Genomic DNA, 17,293 nt, shown 5'->3' with positions numbered 1-17,293 from the left:
GATACAGTCAAATCAATTACCATTTTAATTATTGGTAGAGCCCTCTATATAAGACGCTAACTGAGCAGGTGCTTCACCGTCTGAAAGAAAACATGGCCTCAACGCCTCTAAATTCTGCAATCCCGCAAAACTCACATACTTTCCCAACACAAGCTACGAAGTTTCTAAAGTCATCGCTGCATATACCTTGTCAAGCACATACGGTACTCAAGTTCGGCAAGAGACCGAGTCAGCAAGGTAGACATATCATATTGACGTATCAATTGACCAGTCTACGGAGCCACGATTGCCCGAACCACATCCCGCAAGTCCCCTTCTATGCTGGTGGCTAGCTGCGCAGCAGCCAACTCTCCAGGAACATGCACAGCGTCACCCAAGCCCGCGCGCACCAGTCGTACATGTCCATCGCCTTGCTCGACCAGCTCCTCATTATCCCACCGCAGCACCCCTGGTGTGGAGAGGCCGACCCCTAGCTCAAGAATGACTACGTTTCGTGTCGGGTCCGTGAGGAAGGTCTTGCGGAACTCATGCCATCGCGTTTCGCCGGGAGCGAAGGGCCGTTCGTTGAACCAGTTTCCCGCCCGAACACATATCGACATAGGGCCACCACAGAAGGGGCATGTCGGAATCTTGTCCTGCGCCGTTACGGTCTGGCTGTGTGGATCCAGATGCGGCAGCACAGCGTCAAGGTACGGGGCAGATGGAAAGACGGCATCCGGACGACAGTTTTCCAGACATTGCAAGAAGGCATATTGGCCCTGGGGGGTGGAGAGTTGCGCTTCAGGCAGTCCATGGGCTACAAATAGTCCGTCTGCATTGGAGGTGCGTACGTGAACCCGATCGGATGAGAAACGCGATGCCAGCCATTCTAACAGGGAGGTATAGAGGGACGAGCGAGGCCAGCGACGCACCATGGCTAGATGGGAGAAGTAGAATCCCCACCGGACGCTCTCGGATGGCCAATCGCGGTTAGTACGGTTAAAGGTGTCATAGAGCCGTCGCAGCTGGTATTGCTTAAATGACGGAAAGTGGCGATCGAACAGAGTGGTCGAGGTATAGTCGAGTCCAGTGGCCGCCGAGAAGCCGGCTCCACAGCTGACCACAATGGTATCGGCAGTAGCCAACCAAGCCAAGGCTTGGTTGAGCGAAGATCCATGAATCTGGAGAGGTGGCGCGAGGGAGAGAGCTGGATAGTACATTTCCTTGAGTGTCTGTTGGTAGACGGCCGTGTCGGTATCGGTGAAAGTGTTGAAGATGATGTTGGTGATGGAGGTGTGCTGACGACGCCGCAGCCAGTCGAGTACCGATCTAACGGCAATACATGCAGCCTCCTCCACGGGGAAAGCAAACAATCCGGTCGCGATGCCACAGAGAGCGATGGTCTTACCCTGAGGGTCCGATGCGGGCAGGGATTCTGCGACGTCCAGGACGGCCTCGTAGCATTGCTGCAGCTGTTGTCGTTGGTGCGTGGTAGGCACAGGGTGTTCCGCATCCAGTTGAGGGCCCACGGTGTGAATCACATAGGGGGTGGGCAGGCAGTAGCCTTTGGTGGCACGAGCCTGGCCGACAGGCAAAATATGCTGACCTTGAGCCATCTGTTGGAAACATTCTTCGCGCAAGCGGGGACCTGCCCGGGCGTGGATGACATTGTCCAGGCATCGATGGGCCGGCTGGAAACATCCCAGCATTTGCTCATTGGCCGGATTGGTGATGGCGGTGACTCCATCCAAGGTGGTAATATCTCCTTGCCACAGATGGAGCGTGGCAGGAAGAGGCTCTGATGATGTTGATGTTGGTGCCGATGGAGTTAGAATGGCCGGAATGGAAGCAACGTCAATAAGAAGGCGATTGGCACGCTCTTCCAGCAGAACCTGATCGATCCCCTGGAGTAAGGAGGGTGAAAGAGGTTTTCGAGGATGTCTAACACAGAGCAGCTGCTTCATAAGACGGAACTGGGCCCATGAGTCCATGGATTCAATGGAGGCGATGTCATGCTGGTGGTGGTGATGGTGACAGACCGAAGATCTCTGGGGGGCGAAATAGTGGGAATCAGCCAGCAAGGTCTGCAGAACTGATGGCAGTGTGCCAGCCATGGCTTTGAGCAAAGTATGATAGTTTAAGTACAATATACATCTTGAGAGAATTCGATTGAAATTTCAGGAGGATATCGGGTATCCTTTTGTAGGTCTCTTTCCCTACATATTTCCATATTATTTGGTTTGGAGTGGGTTTATCTAGTTTGCTGTGTTTGCTATGTTTGGCAACCTGTGTTTGTCGCATTTGGACTGTTTGTTTAGACGGGACATATTTCCGTAACGGGAAGGTAATCTACACTAGCCTATTGGGGAATTCCGCAGTGATGAACCCCAAAAAGCTTCATGGTTAATAATCAGCAATAACGAAGCGAAGATACGTGCATACATACAAGCCCTTTCTCCTCACCGCAGCATTTACACCTCATCGACATTCATCTCTTAATCCTTCATAACCTGACGGGATAACCGGCGACAGCATCTATTATCCCCGGATACGATAACTCCGGTATCCGATCTTATCTCCGCCATTCATGTCGAGACGACAGGATGACATTTAGCAAGGATCGTGATGACCCTCCCTCAATGAGACATTCAGGTAGTAGCCATTCCTCTACTCAGGAAGCAATTCTCGTGTCAGCTGGGTCGTGCGACCATAATGCAAGGTTTTCTGTGCCTCCTTTTGAATCCCGAAATCCATCGTGATTCCGTTGATGTTTCAGGCTCACATCGAAGAATATATATAGTATAATCTCCATCGAACAACTTCCTTCAGCCCTCATCGCCCCACTTGAGACGAGCCAGGCCATAGATAGACTGTATTCAGGCCGCCAGCACAATGGAGCTTGGGGCCGAGATTTTCGTCTGTCCGAAACTTAATCCCGCATGCGGAATTACGACTGGTTACTAGTCACTAGTTAGCTTGCGGGGCCATGGCTGTCAGCAGTAGCATCGCCCCTGTCAAGCTCTCTCAAAGAAAGTCAAAAACCCTCATCCCATGACGGCATCCAAGAGCATCTGGAATGTCAGAGCTCATTCGTCATGGAGCCACGGGTGAGGATCGTCGGGGATACGAACTCGCTCTGAGAATCTCTCATAGGAGGGATCGGTTATACCACTGCATTAGTGTTGAGACCGAGCCATTACAACCCCTCATTGCTGCAGTTGGCCTGATATCCATTGATTTCCTTATATTAAGCCCATCACCCATGTCTCTTTTGACCCTGACTATCAGTTCTCACAACCCTCTAATCTCACTCTACTCGATCCAGTCATTCTCATCATGTCTCAATCTATCCCCCAACATCCCGGACAGCGGGAGAACATCGAGACTCGCCTCTTCATTAACGGCGAGTTTGTCCCCTCTCTCTCCGGGTCCAAGTTCGACCTGTACAACCCGGCCACCGAGGAGCTCAGTGCCTCGGTCTATGAAGCCGGTCCCGATGATGTCGACCGCGCCGTTGCGGCCGCCAAAGCTGCCTTCCCAGCCTGGTCGGAAACGGGAGCCCTGCAGCGAGCCCACTTGCTGGAGAAATGGGCCGACCGTCTGGAGGCTTGCGCTGATGAGATCGCCTATCTTGATGCCATTTGCATGGGCAAGCCCGCTTACAGTGACCGTAAGCTCATTTACTCGTCATCCCTATTGTACAGACATGCCTAACTCATCACCAAATTCCAGACTTCGGTCGTTTTATGACCATGTTCGTGCGGGTATATGCCGCCAAGGCCCTAGATATCACCGGCGAATCCTCCCTGAACACCCCTGGCTTCGTTAATGTCAGCTTGCGCCAACCCTTTGGCGTGTGCGGTGCTATTGTCCCCTGGAATGGCCCCGTGGTGACCATGATCTTCAAGGCTGCCGCAGCCCTGGTCACCGGCAACACCATCGTCATCAAGTCTTCCGAAAAGGCCCCTCTGAGTTGCCTGGTGGCTGCTCGTTGTGCCCAGGAAGCCGGCTTTCCCCCAGGTGTCTTCAATATGCTCAGTGGATTTGGTCGCCCCTGTGGTGAGGCCATCGCCCGTCACATGGAGATCCGCAAGATCTCCTTCACCGGCTCGACTGCCACCGGTCGTGCCATCCAGAAGATGGCCGCCGAATCGAACCTCAAGAGTGTCACCCTCGAGCTGGGCGGCAAGTCCCCGCTGGTGATCTGGGACGATGCCGATCTGAGCAAGGCCGTGCCGGCTGCCGCCATGTCCATCCTCACCAACTCCGGCCAGGTCTGCGTTGCCAGCTCGCGGGTCTATGTACATGAGGCAATTGCCCCTCAGTTCCTTGAGCAGCTCAAGACCACCATGACGGAGATGGGCAAGAGTGGTCATCCGCTCATTCCGGGCACCACGCGCGGCCCGCAGGCTGATGCTGCCCAATTTGCGCGCGTACAGGGCTATCTGGATCTGGCGAAGCAGGAGGGTGTCTCGGTGTACTTAGGTGGTGCGCGCGAGGGCGACAAAGGTTACTTTGTGCAGCCGACCATCCTGAAGGATGTGCCGGAGGAGTCGCGCCTGATGAAGGAGGAGATCTTTGGTCCCGTGGTGGCCGTCAACACCTTCACCGACGAGGAAGACGTCATGGCGCGCGCCAACGACTCCGAGTACGGGCTGTACGCTAGTGTCTACACACGGGATATCTCGCGAGCGTTGCGAGCGGCCAAGAAGTTCGAGGCGGGCACTGTGGGGGTGAACTGCACCAGTCCGACCATGGCGTTTGACATGCCATTTGGGGGCTGGAAGGGCAGTGGAGAGGGACGAGAGCTGAGTCGGTATGCCACAGACTACTGGACCGAGCTGAAGTCGGTTTTGATTGCGTTGTGATTCGTCATGTTTATGTTGTAACTATATTACTGTTTACTGGAGATAGGATGCTCTCTAGTCGTTTATAAAACAGTCATCAGAATGCTTAAATATAATCGTCATTAATCATATCATCTCATAGCCGTACATCAAGGAAAGTCTCATAAATCATCATCACAGAAAACGCCAAAGGAAAGTAGACATGTAGACATTAGAGAAACAAGGAGTGTCATCGTCGTCATCGTCATCATCATCATATCAACCACCACGCATCATCTCCATCAAAGGTATCAATTTTTTTACAGGTGATCCGGTGCCGGCACCTCAGCCAGCGACTTCACCACCGCGCGCAACGACGGGTTCAGCTCCTCCGCCGCCGTCTCCAGCTCGCTCAGCGTGTTCATGGCCTCACGGCCCAGCTGGCGGATCAGGTCGTAGGTGGCCTGCAGGGCCCCCGTCTGCTGCACCAGCGACACGATTTGCCGCTTGCTCTCAATGGGCAGCACCGTGCCGGCCGGCTTCTGACGGAAGATGCCAAAGATGACCGCCCGACCAGCAGGGTCCAAGTTGCAGGCCCGGACGATGGGGTACGTCACCTTAGCCTGGTCCAGGTCCTCGCCAAACGACCGGTCGCTAGCGGCGGACTCCAGCAGACCCAGATACTCGTGGCGGATCTGGGACAGGCGACCCAGCACCTTGGTGAAGGGCTCCAGATCCAGGGTAGCGCCGCCCATGCTAGCAGCCTGCATGAGGCGCGTCAGCAGACGGAAGCTGGCGCCGGCCTTCTGGTCCACCATGGCCAGATACTCGGTCTCGCCGGGGCAGTGGGTCGAAAAGCGCCAGTTCAGCTCCCACGACTGGCCGACAAAGTGCGCCTCCAGTTCCTGCAGCAGTCCATCCAGCATGCCGGGGCAGTTGAGGCTGGTCACGATGCGGGCGGCGCGCACAAACAAGTACGCTGCACTGTTCATGCACTGCGCGGGCCCGTACACCAGGTGGGCCGGGGTGCGCTGGTCGCGCAGGGCAGCCTGGTCCTGCACGTCGGCCAGCATACCGGTCGAATCCTGCAGCTCGGTAATAACCTGGCGAATGAAGGCCAACGGGCGGGCGGGAACCTGCAGCCAGGCATTCAGGGAAGTGAGCAGGTCGCTGTGCAGGGTGCTGCGGGAAATAGAGCGGGCGTAGCTGGATGGGGCCAGCAGGGCGGAGGTATCCAGATGCACGTCGGGGGTTTCCTCCTCGGTGACCAGGGGGGTCCAGACAGCCACCTCCACGGGTTCTTCACTCTCTTCGGGTTCCGGTACCACCTCAACGGGGGCAGCCTTTTCTTCCTCCTCTTCTTCTTCCTCGTCGTCTTCGGTGTCTTCGTCAGAGGAAGATTCTTCCTCATCGGAGCCATCTTCCTCGGATGACGACTCCTCCTCTTCACTCTCCTCGGCAGTTTCGGGGACTGCGTAGCGCGGAGCATTCTTGCACCAGTAGTGAATACCAGCCAGGGAGGCTCCCAGAACCTCCATCCATTTGCGGAGCTGAGGTGCCAGGTCCGAGTTGGCCTGGTAGAGCGCCTCGCGACGGCGGACAAACTCGTGCTCGTTGTCGATGATCAGCTGCTTCGCCTTGGCGACGGCGTCTTCCTCGGACATGTTCTGGTGTTCCATGAGGAAGAGAATCACATTGGCAACGGGGCGCTTCTTGGAGACACGCTTCTCCTTGGGCCAGCTGTAGTAGTCGTTGGTGAAGAACATGGCGCGCTCGGCGGCATCCAATGCGTCGCGCACCACCGCCTGGTCTTCTTTCCCGAGACGGGTGCCATGCGCGAAGCCCATGAGGGTCCAGTAGACGCTGACATTCACGTTAGCATCTCATAATTCATGCACTATTGAATAGGTGACTTACTCAATGCCCGCATTGAGGCGTCTCCGGGCGACATAGTCGTCGAGGTTGGCGCAGTTCTCGGCTGTGGGGACCTCCGGGGTGACCAGCCAGTTACTGCGGTAGCAGTCGATGATCTCGTGGCCATCCTTGTCCTTGTCCGACAGCTCCGACATGGCCTTTTCTAGTAGTTGTTTCCGAGCGGCGACACGGGGGGATTCGGCGGACTCATCGGTTTTCTTGCCTTGTTGTTTGCCTAAGACGTCAGTGGTGGATTCGACCATGCTAATAGTAGGCAATGGGGGGGTTCACATACCATCATGCAGATTGCCGAGTTCAGTCAAGTACGCGACAGTCTCGAGACGTTCGGGCAGACACTCCGGGTAGAGGAAGCTGGCATAGTTGCCGACGGGGGAGGAGAGGTAGCTGGTCTGGGGCTCATCCAGGTTCAGAGCGGCCGTCAAGTCCTGAACGAAGCGATCGCTGCCGCGCTGGGCGACATGGTCGTACTTGTGAATGCGCGGGGTCAGGGTGGTGAAGCAGTCCTTGCGATGCTCATCATCCTCGGGCAGCAACTGCGAGTGCGTCCATATTTCGACAGGGTCGCTTACCGTCGCAGCCTCGGATGCAGGCTCAGACTGAGCTGCGGATAGGACTTGGTTGATGGTGCTTCCCCTGCTGCGACGCCTCTTGTGGGACAAGATGTGAGAGTACTGCTTGAACATTGGGATGATTCACAACAGAACTATAAAAAGGAAGAAGGTAGAAGTAGTGATACAGGACCAGCAATGCGGTCTCGATAGAATATTCACAACGCGATCGACGCGGGATAAGTTGAAAAGGAAGAGAGGGAAAAGAGGAAGAGGGAGACGAGGAGGAGCCAGATGGAGTCTTTAATAGCATTTGAGATCGCTGGCTCATGCGCAAGAGATTGACCACCCCTCCAGATTGGCGTCGGCGTCATGGCCTGACCAACAAGAAAATTTTTCACATCGTTATCGAAAGGGAAAACAGCATGGACCTCCAACTGGTCCCCGAAAAGCAATGAATCGCAACGAAAAAGCAAACGAAGAGGGAGGGAGTTGAGAAGCTGCCGAGTGGACGGGATGCAAGCTACGCGGCCGAAGGGGCGCTGATTGGTGAGGAGAGGGCAGCTGTCTTGCGGCTACAGCAGTTCGTGGGTCCATTAGCTGGGATTAGCTGAATTAGCTTGCTGGGATGGAGGATTCTGCGTCTTCTTAGTGCCGTTAGGGTTTTTAGCTTGACCTCCACGGCTTGCCCGATGTGGAGCTCCATCGCTGTGCCCTTCACCGCTTCATCCTCGACGCGCTGCTGGCCGTCTTTCTTATTGGGCCAACGCATGTCCACCAGCAGATATGACGATGTTTTGTCTCCGAAGGTGCGAAAGAAAAAAAATCATCTATCCGCCGCGGGGGCAAATATCATTGTTTTTTGAATTTTTCCTATGTTTACTGTACTTGTCGGGCAAAAGTAGGTTCGTAGAGGGGCCAAAATGCCATGGAACTATCGCCTGTCCCGGTGGCTGGCGAGCAGGTCAAATATCGCAGAAGGCTACAAGACACTATCAACTAGACAGACTAGTTGGTTTTCAAATGATTAGGCAGTCAACAAGTCTGCAGTATCTAATCAAGAAAGGGATGATAATCGGAGGGAGGAGGGGTTGATATGGCAGGCAGCACTAGAAAGTATACGAAGTAGTACAACAGTACTTTGAAAGAGGAGATAGACTCCGCAGGATCGACAACTTTCTGATAGTTGCTACATTTACACTTCCACTGCCATCCAGCCATCCCTCCATCACTCACTTTGCTTAGGGTATATTTTGGTTTCGCGATGCAATCAGAATTCCGACTTACGCAACGGCCCCACCTGCCCGAGAGGGAGAAAGCATAACAATTGATTGGAATCGATGCCATCGCGATCGCGGTAAAGACTTGAAGGGCACTGACACACTGACACTGACACTGTCCAAGTGGACGGTTCTGGTTGCCCTCGTTACCGTCGCTTGGACTTGGAGAGGGTTCAAGTCATACCATGAGTGCAGATGGTGCGATCGCTCTTTAGCCTCCCATCCCTAGGTCATTCATGATTATCTCGGCTGCTGCATTACTGAGTATTTGTGGCTGGGTATCAATTCAAAAGTCTATTAGCAGGTTTGAGTTTAGTTCCCCCTCCAAGATAATGAAAAATCATTGTAGGAGAAGTAGAGTTTCTGCCAGCGATCCCAGCGACAATCTCTGCAGCCTGCAAACGCTCGGACCAAGAGGGTCCTCATTGTCCCGAGATAGCATCACTTTTTCCACAGTGGGTAATTCCAGTGAGTTCTGGGAGACACACAGGAAGAGGAAAAAAAGAGGGACCCTCCAAGGTAATCAATCAACCTGACATTCTCGCAGTGGAACCGGGCGTTGTTAATTCTCCGTCGGGTCTCCCATTGGAGCATGGACTGCGGATCATCGCCCTTCTCTTGTGAAATTTTGCTCTTTCTCCCTCTGTGAGGGTGGATTCCACTGACTGTGCTTTGGTTCTTGCATTGCATTGCTTTGCTTTGCCTTGCCTTGCCTTGCCTTGCCTTGCCTTACTCGTTTTCCGTGGTCTCCTCTGGTTTGCCCCTCCCACCAAGGTTAACGATACGCTTCCAGGGTAGCTCGTCATTGCCCTCGGCTGACCCCCGATCACCACCAAATCCCGGCAGGATGATTCGTTCTCAGCAATCATTCCAAGCTAAGGAGATGGTCGTTGCACTACGTACTTAGAACCGTAGTTAGTCATGTCAAGCTCGACCGGCCAATCTGAAGCTGCCAACGAACTAGCAAGAGAAGTGCGAGATGGATAGCGTCCTCCTCCGGTATCAACAGTCAGAGAAGGGACCCCGTTGGCTGGAAAGTGGCAGACGAGAGAAAAGAGTTAGGTGCAGGGTAGCCGTTCCACTGGAATAGAGTCACTTGATCAACTGTGGATAGCCGTTGAACCAGACAGCCATTTAAGAGACACAAAGTAGCGAGATACGCAGGTCTAAACGTCTTAAAGGATGAGCCGTGGAGTGGGGGAGCTGCAACGGTGGGTTGCGATCGGCAGGCCCGAGAGCTGCAGGGCGGCAGTCTTGAGGCCTTCCGATGATTGGACGTCCATTGACAGTAGACAAGGTAGAGAAGATAGATACGAGATAGTGAAAATAAAATAGATGGTAAAAGGGACATGGATGGCTGGGGATGAAGGGGCAAAAATAATGGGGAGAAAAAAGGAATGCATCATCCGTGAATCGAACACGGGCCTCATCGATGGCAACGATGAATTCTACCACTAGACCAATGATGCTAGTACATGTTATTTGTCTCCATATTATGGTTTGAGTAAGTGACCTTTTAGGCAATTTGCTTCTTACACCCTCACAACACGTGGTCTAGAATGTAATGTCTCCAAACAAATCATTTCACTGGATTGAGGGCCTACTACATCTGTTTGAATAATTCGAATACCCTGCAAGGTATTACTTTGAATCTTCATACACTCTCTGTCCCGCCGAAACTCTGAAGCGAACAGTTAATGACTATTGGCTGGGTCAACCCCCAGTAGCGAATATATATATGCCGCCCAGTGACAATAGGTAGTGTCATCTTCGATCGCAACAGCCTGGAAACAGCAACTAGTGAATTTAGACGAATTTGAAAAAGTAAGTAAAATGAACCAAAAAACACATCAATACAACAATGCAACAAGAGCTGTGCGGTACAGCAATATAGGAAAGGATCTAACAATGATGCATAATTTCACCACTGGGGACAGATTCATATGGAAAGATAGACAGTTCTACAATGACCAAATATGACTCTAAGCACACCATATGGTGTCCTTCTACCAATTTATGAGTATCGGCTGTGGAAATATTTTGAACTGTACTTTACGGGTTATATTTATATCGCAAAAGGCTAGTATGTTAGATGGCAAGCAACTGCTAGAACTCCCAGAAGACAAAAAATATCGACGAATCGTCAAGACAATCTATCATATACACATAAAGACCCAGACAAAACTAATAACTTTCCGTTACTTCGCCTATCTTGCCAGCACCTCCTTCAAGATTGGACTCTGTGTCAGCCCATACACCCCCTCGACATACTCCCGACTTAGCGAGAACGGCGTCCCCATCACATTGGGAATCCACTTGCCCACCAGCTTCTGCGGATCCACTTCAGTCTTGGGAATGCGTTCCTCCAAGAAGTTGCGATACGAGGCCACTCCCGGTCGCAGATGGGCCGAGTGGAAGGGCACATCAATGCCCTGCAGGGGAATTGTAGCAAGGCTGCGCTTCAACGTCACTGGTGCTGGGAGTTGGCGGGCTTCCGCAATGCATTGCTCTACCAGCTTCGTCGATGCAAGGTCTGCATTACCGACCGTGGTAGCATCGGTGAATTCGCGGGCAAGGGCAGCCCCAGTAGGTGATCGCGCAATAGTGTCAGTGATGGCGGCCAGGGCATGAAGGTTCTCGAGCTGATATCATAAGCGAATGTACCTACATCGTTTGAGAGAAATTGAGACTCACTGTTCCAGCACATACATACTGCTCTCCATCGACATTGAAATTGACAATCTCGAGTAGGGCGTGCGTTGTCGTAGCAATCTGCGACACAATCTGCCTCAATGCCTTCTCCGTGAAGACTAAAACACTGTCAGCATTCACCCTAGACCCCCCTTCTACACAAAGGAGCAGTAAGGGTATACTCACACTTTCCTACACGAGCCGGGTTCACCGCCGCCATGGAGAAGTTGGTCCGTCCCTGATCATCGCGCTCAATGGCCACCTGCATGGCCAAACCCCGATAGAACACCACCCGCAGGAGATCTGTGAAAGGCATGAACTCGCCAAATGACGCCAATGCACCATATTCGCCCAGGGAGTGTCCTGCAAACGCCGCGTCCCGCTGAACAACTCCCCGCTGGCGGAGGTCCTCGACTGCCGCGCGTTCCAATAGCAAGACTAGAGGCTGCGCGAACTGCGTCGAGAAAACCAATCCGCGCGGATCCGCAAATGTGTAAGAGGTGGACTTCGGCGTGAGTTCCGGAAGAATGGGCTCCTTTACCACACTTCCATCGGCCCTGTAGGAATCGATGGTCATGGCCATATAGTTTGCCTTGATCTGGCGTCCGCGTTTGCCCCGGAAGTGCACCGTCAAAGCTGTTGGATTCTGGCGGACGAGCTCAAGGACCGACCATCCTGTAATGAGTGATTAGCTTGCTAAATGGAATACCAGAAACACCAAGATTCACATACCGTAAGTCTCGACGAAGAACTTGTCTGCTGCGTCCCAGACGGCCCGAGCAGCAGCACTGGACTTGTACAGACCCATCCCCATACCTGGTGACTGGCTGCCCTGTCCGGTAAAGACATACACCGTCGAGGGCTGATCCACCTCAGCCTCTGCCTGGATGACTGCTTCATCCGTACCAGCCTTGACGGCTGTCACATTCAGCAGTAGCCGGCCCTCAATCATAGCGACGTGCTGCACGCGCACCTCAAGCTGATCACTGGGCAGCACCATACCGACAAACGAGCAGGCCCAGCGTCGGAAGCGTGTCAGATCACCCTGCGCCGCACAGCGCTCAGCGACTGCGCGTACCACAGCCGATGTGTACATGCCGTGGGTGATGGTGCCAGGCAACTCGACGTACTGCGCAAACTCAGACGAGATGTGGATGGGATTGAAATCCTTGGAGAAGGTGCTATAGCCCGTGTTGGATGCGGGGATATGCACGCTTTCCGAGGTGTGGTTCAGCTCTTGAGTCACATCGAGCTGTTTGCGAGCGACCAATGGCTGACCACGTCGGCGTAGGAAGTCCGACACTGGGTTGGCCTTGCCGTCGCGAGCTTCGAAGGATACCCGACCGATGGCCGTTTGCTTGCCATTCCATGAGCGGAGGGAGACTGTGCCACTAGTTTGAAGTGTCTGGAAGGTTGTTTGATCCTTCCAATTGATGGACGTCTCTATTTGGAAGCAAAGCGTCTTGCCGACCATTGGGGTCGCGGGTTCATTCAGCTGAAGCCACGGTCGGGATCGGAGCAGCTCCTCATCAACGAGAGTAGAGACTTCGAGCAAGGTCTCAGGCTCGGTGATGCATTCAAAGCAGGAGGCGTAGTCGGTGTAAGTTCCGCGCATGAAGAAGGAGGAAGTGACGAAGGCGATGGGCTCGCCGGCCCGCTCAATGGTGGCCTTCACAACGACCGACTTGCCCGTCGGCTCAATGGTGATGGACTGGATCTGACTACTCGAGCGCAAGATATCTCCGACCTGGAAAGGCGTAGCGGAGGGCACATACTCGATGTCGTTGGAGCGGTGCACGAGACGCAGAAGATCCCCTTCAACTCCCGCGCAGACGAGCGGCTCGACCAGCGGTTCCCAGGCGATCACAATGGCGATGTCCATGGGAAGGGATGTCGGTCGGATTCCCGTTGGCGAGAGACCCAAGGTCTGGTACATGTCCTCGAGCAGGTCGCGAGTGAGGGTTATCTCAGGCCCGTGGAAGGTAGAGTGGCTATCCTTAGTAGAATCTGCCGACTCACCCAGCCAGAGGTTGCGGTAGAAGGTCTTGATGCGGTCATTGCGTCCGTCAACAATCTCCTCCAGTGCCGGAGACAGTCCGGAGGAACGAGCCTTGTACTGGAGCGAGAGTACTGCAGGGGCAGCGGTAAAGCTGCTGGGCTGATGAAGGTCTACAATGATGGTCCTGGTGGCGTCACAGTGGATGCTGATTACTGGCTGCTCCGTGCCCCTCTCACAGAGCACGATGCGCTGCTCCGCGTCATTGACGATCAGCTTCTGACCAGGCTTTACGGCCAGGAGGCTGCGGAACGGGTTCTTCTTGCGGATACCAGCGCGGATGATTGTAGGCGTCTCGAGGAGGTCGCGTACCCAGCCAAAGGAATCGGCTGTCACCAGATCCAGCGAGCTCACTTCATACGAAGCTTCAGGTTGAGCATAAATATTGGCGACAGCTCGACCAGCTACTTTAGGCACTCGCTGGAGATCACCCTGATAAAACTCTTGCAGAGCCGCATGGGTGTGAAAGGTCGCGATGCCATCGAGAATCTCTTGGGCTGACTCGTCTTTGCCGGTGGCATGGCGAACGGCGACTGGGCCATGCAGAATGCACACGCGCTCGGGGTCCTGGCCTATGACAGCCTCGAGGTCCTCTGACTGCCACAGCGAATCCTTCTTGAACCAAGTTTCGAAGTTTTCGTCCAAAGTCGGAATGAAGTTGACAGGCTTCTGCCCACGCGCCTGGCAGCGCCGCAGAAAGAAAGCCGCATCATCGGGATGCAGGCGTTGCGTGGCTGCCGCCGGACACTTCTCGGTCAGCACCTGCAGAAAATTGGCTGGTGCATCTAGCAGTCCTAGGTCCAGTTCCACAGAGGGAGCAACTCGTTCGAGAGTGCGAACCGACACATCTGACACCAAACGCTTGTACGACGGATGGATCCAGCGCTGCTGATGAGCCACGTACATCAACTCGACCATCCGGCTCAGCACTCCGGCATAAGTCATGTCTGTCAGGTCAATCGGCTGTCCACGGGCATCCTGACCAAACCAGGGTTTGGCATAATCCTTGTTCAGGCGGGCAATGATCTCCGCCTTGCGCTTGGACAGCTCCTCGACCATCTTGGGACGAGGGTGGCGGAACAGCGTCTGATCAAAATCGGCCCACAGCTGGACCCCTCGTGTAGCAACCTTGTGGATAGGCTGGCCCATCTCTGACCGAACTGTAATGATGCCGCCCGCGCTTCCCTTGTAGCTCTTCTCCCACTCGCCATCGGGAACCCCAGGTGTGGTGGCGAGAAGCTGCTTCACTGCTGGACTGGTGTGGGCTTCGCGACAGAGCATCATGCGGCTGCCCAGCAGAATACCGTCAAAGGGCATGGCGGGATAGCCCCGAGCAACTGACCACTGGCCGGTCAGGTAAGGGTAGGTATCGTCTCCAGCACCAAAGCCACTGCCGGCGACAAGACAGATGTTATCACGCTTGCGGATTTCCGCATAGGTGGCCAAGATGGGCGTGTGAAAGTCCTCATACGAGTGATGGCCGCCTCCCCGGCCTCCCGTCCACTGGAGGCCGATGGGGAAGTTTGGCCTATCATCAGCAATCTGTAGCACAGCATTGATGGCATCAACCGATCCAGGCTTGAAGGAGATGTGCTTAATGCCAAGGTCGTCAATGTATTCGCGGGCAACTTCGAGCGATGGCACACCGGCGCCAATGGTAAGCCCGTCAATGGGCACGCCCTGGCGGATGAGCTTCCTGATCAGCCGTGTCTGCCAAGCGATCGCCTTGGGATTGACATAGATGAGGTTGCAGGTGATGCCGCGACCAGGGGAAATGGTGGCAGCGACTTTCTCGATGGCAACGCGCATCTCGTCTTCGGTATGGTAGCCTCCGCCGGCCAGCTCAATAAAGTAGCCGGCATTCATGACAGCAGCTACGAAGTCCCAGGGCACAGTAGTGGGCGTCATACCGGCGGTTATGATAGGGGGCACTTGCAGCAGACGACTGAGCTTTGTATCGAGGATCAACCGACCGTTGGCTGTTTGCACCAGGCGGGGTTGATATGCGTCCGCCCAAGATGAAGGAGCCGGGCGGAGGGTGGATGCAAAGAGGTCTGCCTGACTGCCGATGTCGGCACTGGAAGGCTTAAGCTCGCTGGCGGCGATTATCTGCTGGCCATACCCCTGTCTGATCTGCTTGACTAGCTCGCCGAGGCGACCGGCCCCTAGAACGAGAAAGTGGGTGGTAGTTGCGTCGGCCAACAGACGGGGGAAGTCGACCGGCTCGGTGGTGATGGCATCCACGAGGGCTTCAATGACATTGGAGTGAGGATTGGCTCGGACATCCTCGCCTGTAGCGGTGTGCAAAACAGGTACCTGCAGTTGGTCTGCGGAAAATGCCCGATCGGCCAGTCGCTCCTTGATGCGCTGGGAGGCCGTTTGTAGGTAGGGAGTATGGAAGGGCGTGCTGATGGGGAGGAACGAGTGCGTGACCACAGGCTTGCGTTGGCTGAAGGGAATGCGAGTCTGATCCTTCTCCCCAGCGGCTTGCAACTCGGCGAGGATGTGACTGAGACCACACAGTGATGCTGCGGGACCTGCAACAATGTGGTTGGTGCGAGCGTTGATGAGGGCGATATGCAGCTGGCGCGACCCAGGGAGCACCTGATTGCACTGAGTGAGAAGCTTTTCCAGTGCTGGCCGCTCTAGTCCTCGAACAGACAGCATGGGTGAAGGGACTCCATGCCCTTGTTCTTTGGTCTGCTCAATAAGCTCAGGCGCGATAAAAATCTGAGGCGCATCTTGGTGACTCTCAAAGCCAATCCAGAACAGCAGCTCCACAGCCAGCCGGGCGTTGTCGTAGAACGAGGCCCACGAGTCAGAACGAGCTACGGCAGCGGCAACAACGATGCCCTGAGAATGGCCAGAGATGGCATGCATCGAGTTCGCCACTTGTCCGGGGGTCTGGCCCGAAACATTGCAGATGATGCAGTAGTGGGCGAGATCGAACAGTCCTAGAATGGGCAGGCTGACAGGCGAGGCGCTGACATAGTCCTCATTGATGGTTGTTGCACCAGCTAGCCAGGTGTCCAAGTCAATAGAACGACCGCGAAAGTAGGACTGTGTGTCCGGGCGCTGGGAGAGAGAGGATAGGACAGGGCCACATTCTTGCATGAGCTGGGTGAGTATGGGGCGGTAGGTGGTGTATAGAGACCGCAACTCGCGTACGCACGATGGATTGGCCGTTCCTTGGCCGCCAAAGATGGTTGCAATGCGGGAGGTGCCTGTCTGGGCGGACTTGAACAAGGCACTGGGTGAGTTGGATATTGGCTGGCTGGTGTAGGCTGCGCAGGCATAGTAATCTCGAAGGGCAGTCTTTTTGGCACTAAGAGCGTCGGGCAGGAGGGCGACGGCCGTGTGGATGTCGTTACCAAACAGGTACTGAGATTCAAAGGCCCCGATAGCCGTCTGGACTGCTGATAGAGGGGCCTTTTGACGGGTCAAATGGCCGAGGAAGGACAGCGTTAGACTGAGGGGAGAGATAGTGTCGTCGGCCAGCCAGCTGGCGCGGTAGGGCTGCAGCGTGGTAGCCACAGCACTACTGACAGACAGCGTGGCAGTGGTCTCGCCATGCTCGAGGGTAATGGCCACGGAGGGCTCATCCCCAGCGCGCGAGGGTGAAGAGTTAGGATGAAGCTCGGTTGTCGCGGTCATGGTGGGTGACTATGGCGACATTTGGTCGAGATAACAACGACCTGGGCAAGAAGAAGAGGCCGAAGAGAAATAGCTTTGGTGTTAAAATATAAGTCTCGCTTCTTTTTCTCTCACGTCTGTGATGGCTGACTCAGACAAACCAAATCCTGCCGATTGAAAGCTGTTCGGCGGCCAAAGCATCTCGCAGCAATTCATTCGGTGTTGCTGCACAGTCCCATCCGGCGGCCGAAACCCGAACAGCGACAGGATGGAGGATCCGGCCCGCTACTGCCTGGAGGCAACATTCATAAAGTCCTTGGAAGGCGACAAGTGATTCATCATGAA

General features: G+C 54.6%; 4 protein-coding genes and 1 non-coding gene across 5 annotated transcripts; 1 reads left to right on the top strand and 4 right to left on the bottom strand.

Annotated features, from left to right (window-relative positions):
* Positions 1–37: 37 nt before the first annotated feature.
* BO88DRAFT_486939 (macro domain-like protein) lies at positions 38–2,171 on the bottom strand. The gene has a single exon (XM_025712502.1). It carries the CDS (start codon positions 2,091–2,093, stop codon positions 273–275), a length of 1,821 nt encoding a protein of 606 aa, XP_025564676.1. The 5' UTR covers positions 2,094–2,171; the 3' UTR covers positions 38–272.
* An 864-nt stretch (positions 2,172–3,035) lies between these two features.
* BO88DRAFT_434372 (aldehyde dehydrogenase family protein) lies at positions 3,036–4,884 on the top strand. The gene is made up of 2 exons (XM_025709476.1): positions 3,036–3,649; positions 3,712–4,884. Exons 1-2 carry the CDS (start codon positions 3,316–3,318, stop codon positions 4,845–4,847), a joined length of 1,470 nt encoding a protein of 489 aa, XP_025564675.1. The 5' UTR covers positions 3,036–3,315; the 3' UTR covers positions 4,848–4,884.
* Positions 4,885–4,924: 40 nt separating this feature from the next.
* On the bottom strand, positions 4,925–7,664 carry BO88DRAFT_362954 (geranylgeranyl pyrophosphate synthase). Its single transcript, XM_025703935.1, has 3 exons — positions 7,015–7,664; positions 6,723–6,954; positions 4,925–6,668 (listed from the first exon to the last, which is right to left on the bottom strand). The coding sequence occupies exons 1-3, from the start codon at positions 7,421–7,423 to the stop codon at positions 5,126–5,128; spliced, it is 2,184 nt and encodes a 727-aa protein (XP_025564674.1). The 5' UTR covers positions 7,424–7,664; the 3' UTR covers positions 4,925–5,125.
* Positions 7,665–9,966: 2,302 nt separating this feature from the next.
* On the bottom strand, positions 9,967–10,037 carry BO88DRAFT_t99. The gene has a single exon. It is a non-coding gene; the product is annotated as a tRNA-Gly (tRNA).
* Positions 10,038–10,775: 738 nt separating this feature from the next.
* BO88DRAFT_480280 (fatty acid synthase subunit beta) lies at positions 10,776–16,969 on the bottom strand (the record flags this gene model as incomplete). The annotated part of the gene is made up of 5 exons (XM_025712134.1): positions 10,776–11,210; positions 11,263–11,378; positions 11,446–11,934; positions 11,992–16,599; positions 16,642–16,969. The coding sequence occupies 5 exons, from the start codon at positions 16,967–16,969 to the stop codon at positions 10,776–10,778; spliced, it is 5,976 nt and encodes a 1,991-aa protein (XP_025564673.1).
* Between the last annotated feature and the right edge of the window lie 324 nt (positions 16,970–17,293).

Source organism: Aspergillus vadensis, assembly GCF_003184925.1.
Source record: "Aspergillus vadensis CBS 113365 unplaced genomic scaffold BO88scaffold_7, whole genome shotgun sequence".
NCBI classification, from domain to species: Eukaryota; Fungi; Ascomycota; class Eurotiomycetes; order Eurotiales; family Aspergillaceae; genus Aspergillus; species Aspergillus vadensis.
The sequence above is the reverse complement of the archived record's forward strand: the minus strand, read 5'-3'. Positions and strand labels throughout refer to the sequence as shown.

Coding starts and splice junctions, on each gene's coding strand:
- BO88DRAFT_434372 (XM_025709476.1), top strand. CDS start 3,316: ATGTCTCAATCTATCCCCCAACATCCCGGACAGCGGGAGAACATCGAG. Junction 3,650..3,711: donor CAAGCCCGCTTACAGTGACC/GTAAGCTCATTT, acceptor ACCAAATTCCAG/ACTTCGGTCGTTTTATGACC.
- BO88DRAFT_362954 (XM_025703935.1), bottom strand. CDS start 7,423: ATGTTCAAGCAGTACTCTCACATCTTGTCCCACAAGAGGCGTCGCAGC. Junction 6,955..7,014: donor ACTCGGCAATCTGCATGATG/GTATGTGAACCC, acceptor CTGACGTCTTAG/GCAAACAACAAGGCAAGAAA. Junction 6,669..6,722: donor CGCCTCAATGCGGGCATTGA/GTAAGTCACCTA, acceptor CGTGAATGTCAG/CGTCTACTGGACCCTCATGG.
- BO88DRAFT_486939 (XM_025712502.1), bottom strand. CDS start 2,093: ATGGCTGGCACACTGCCATCAGTTCTGCAGACCTTGCTGGCTGATTCC.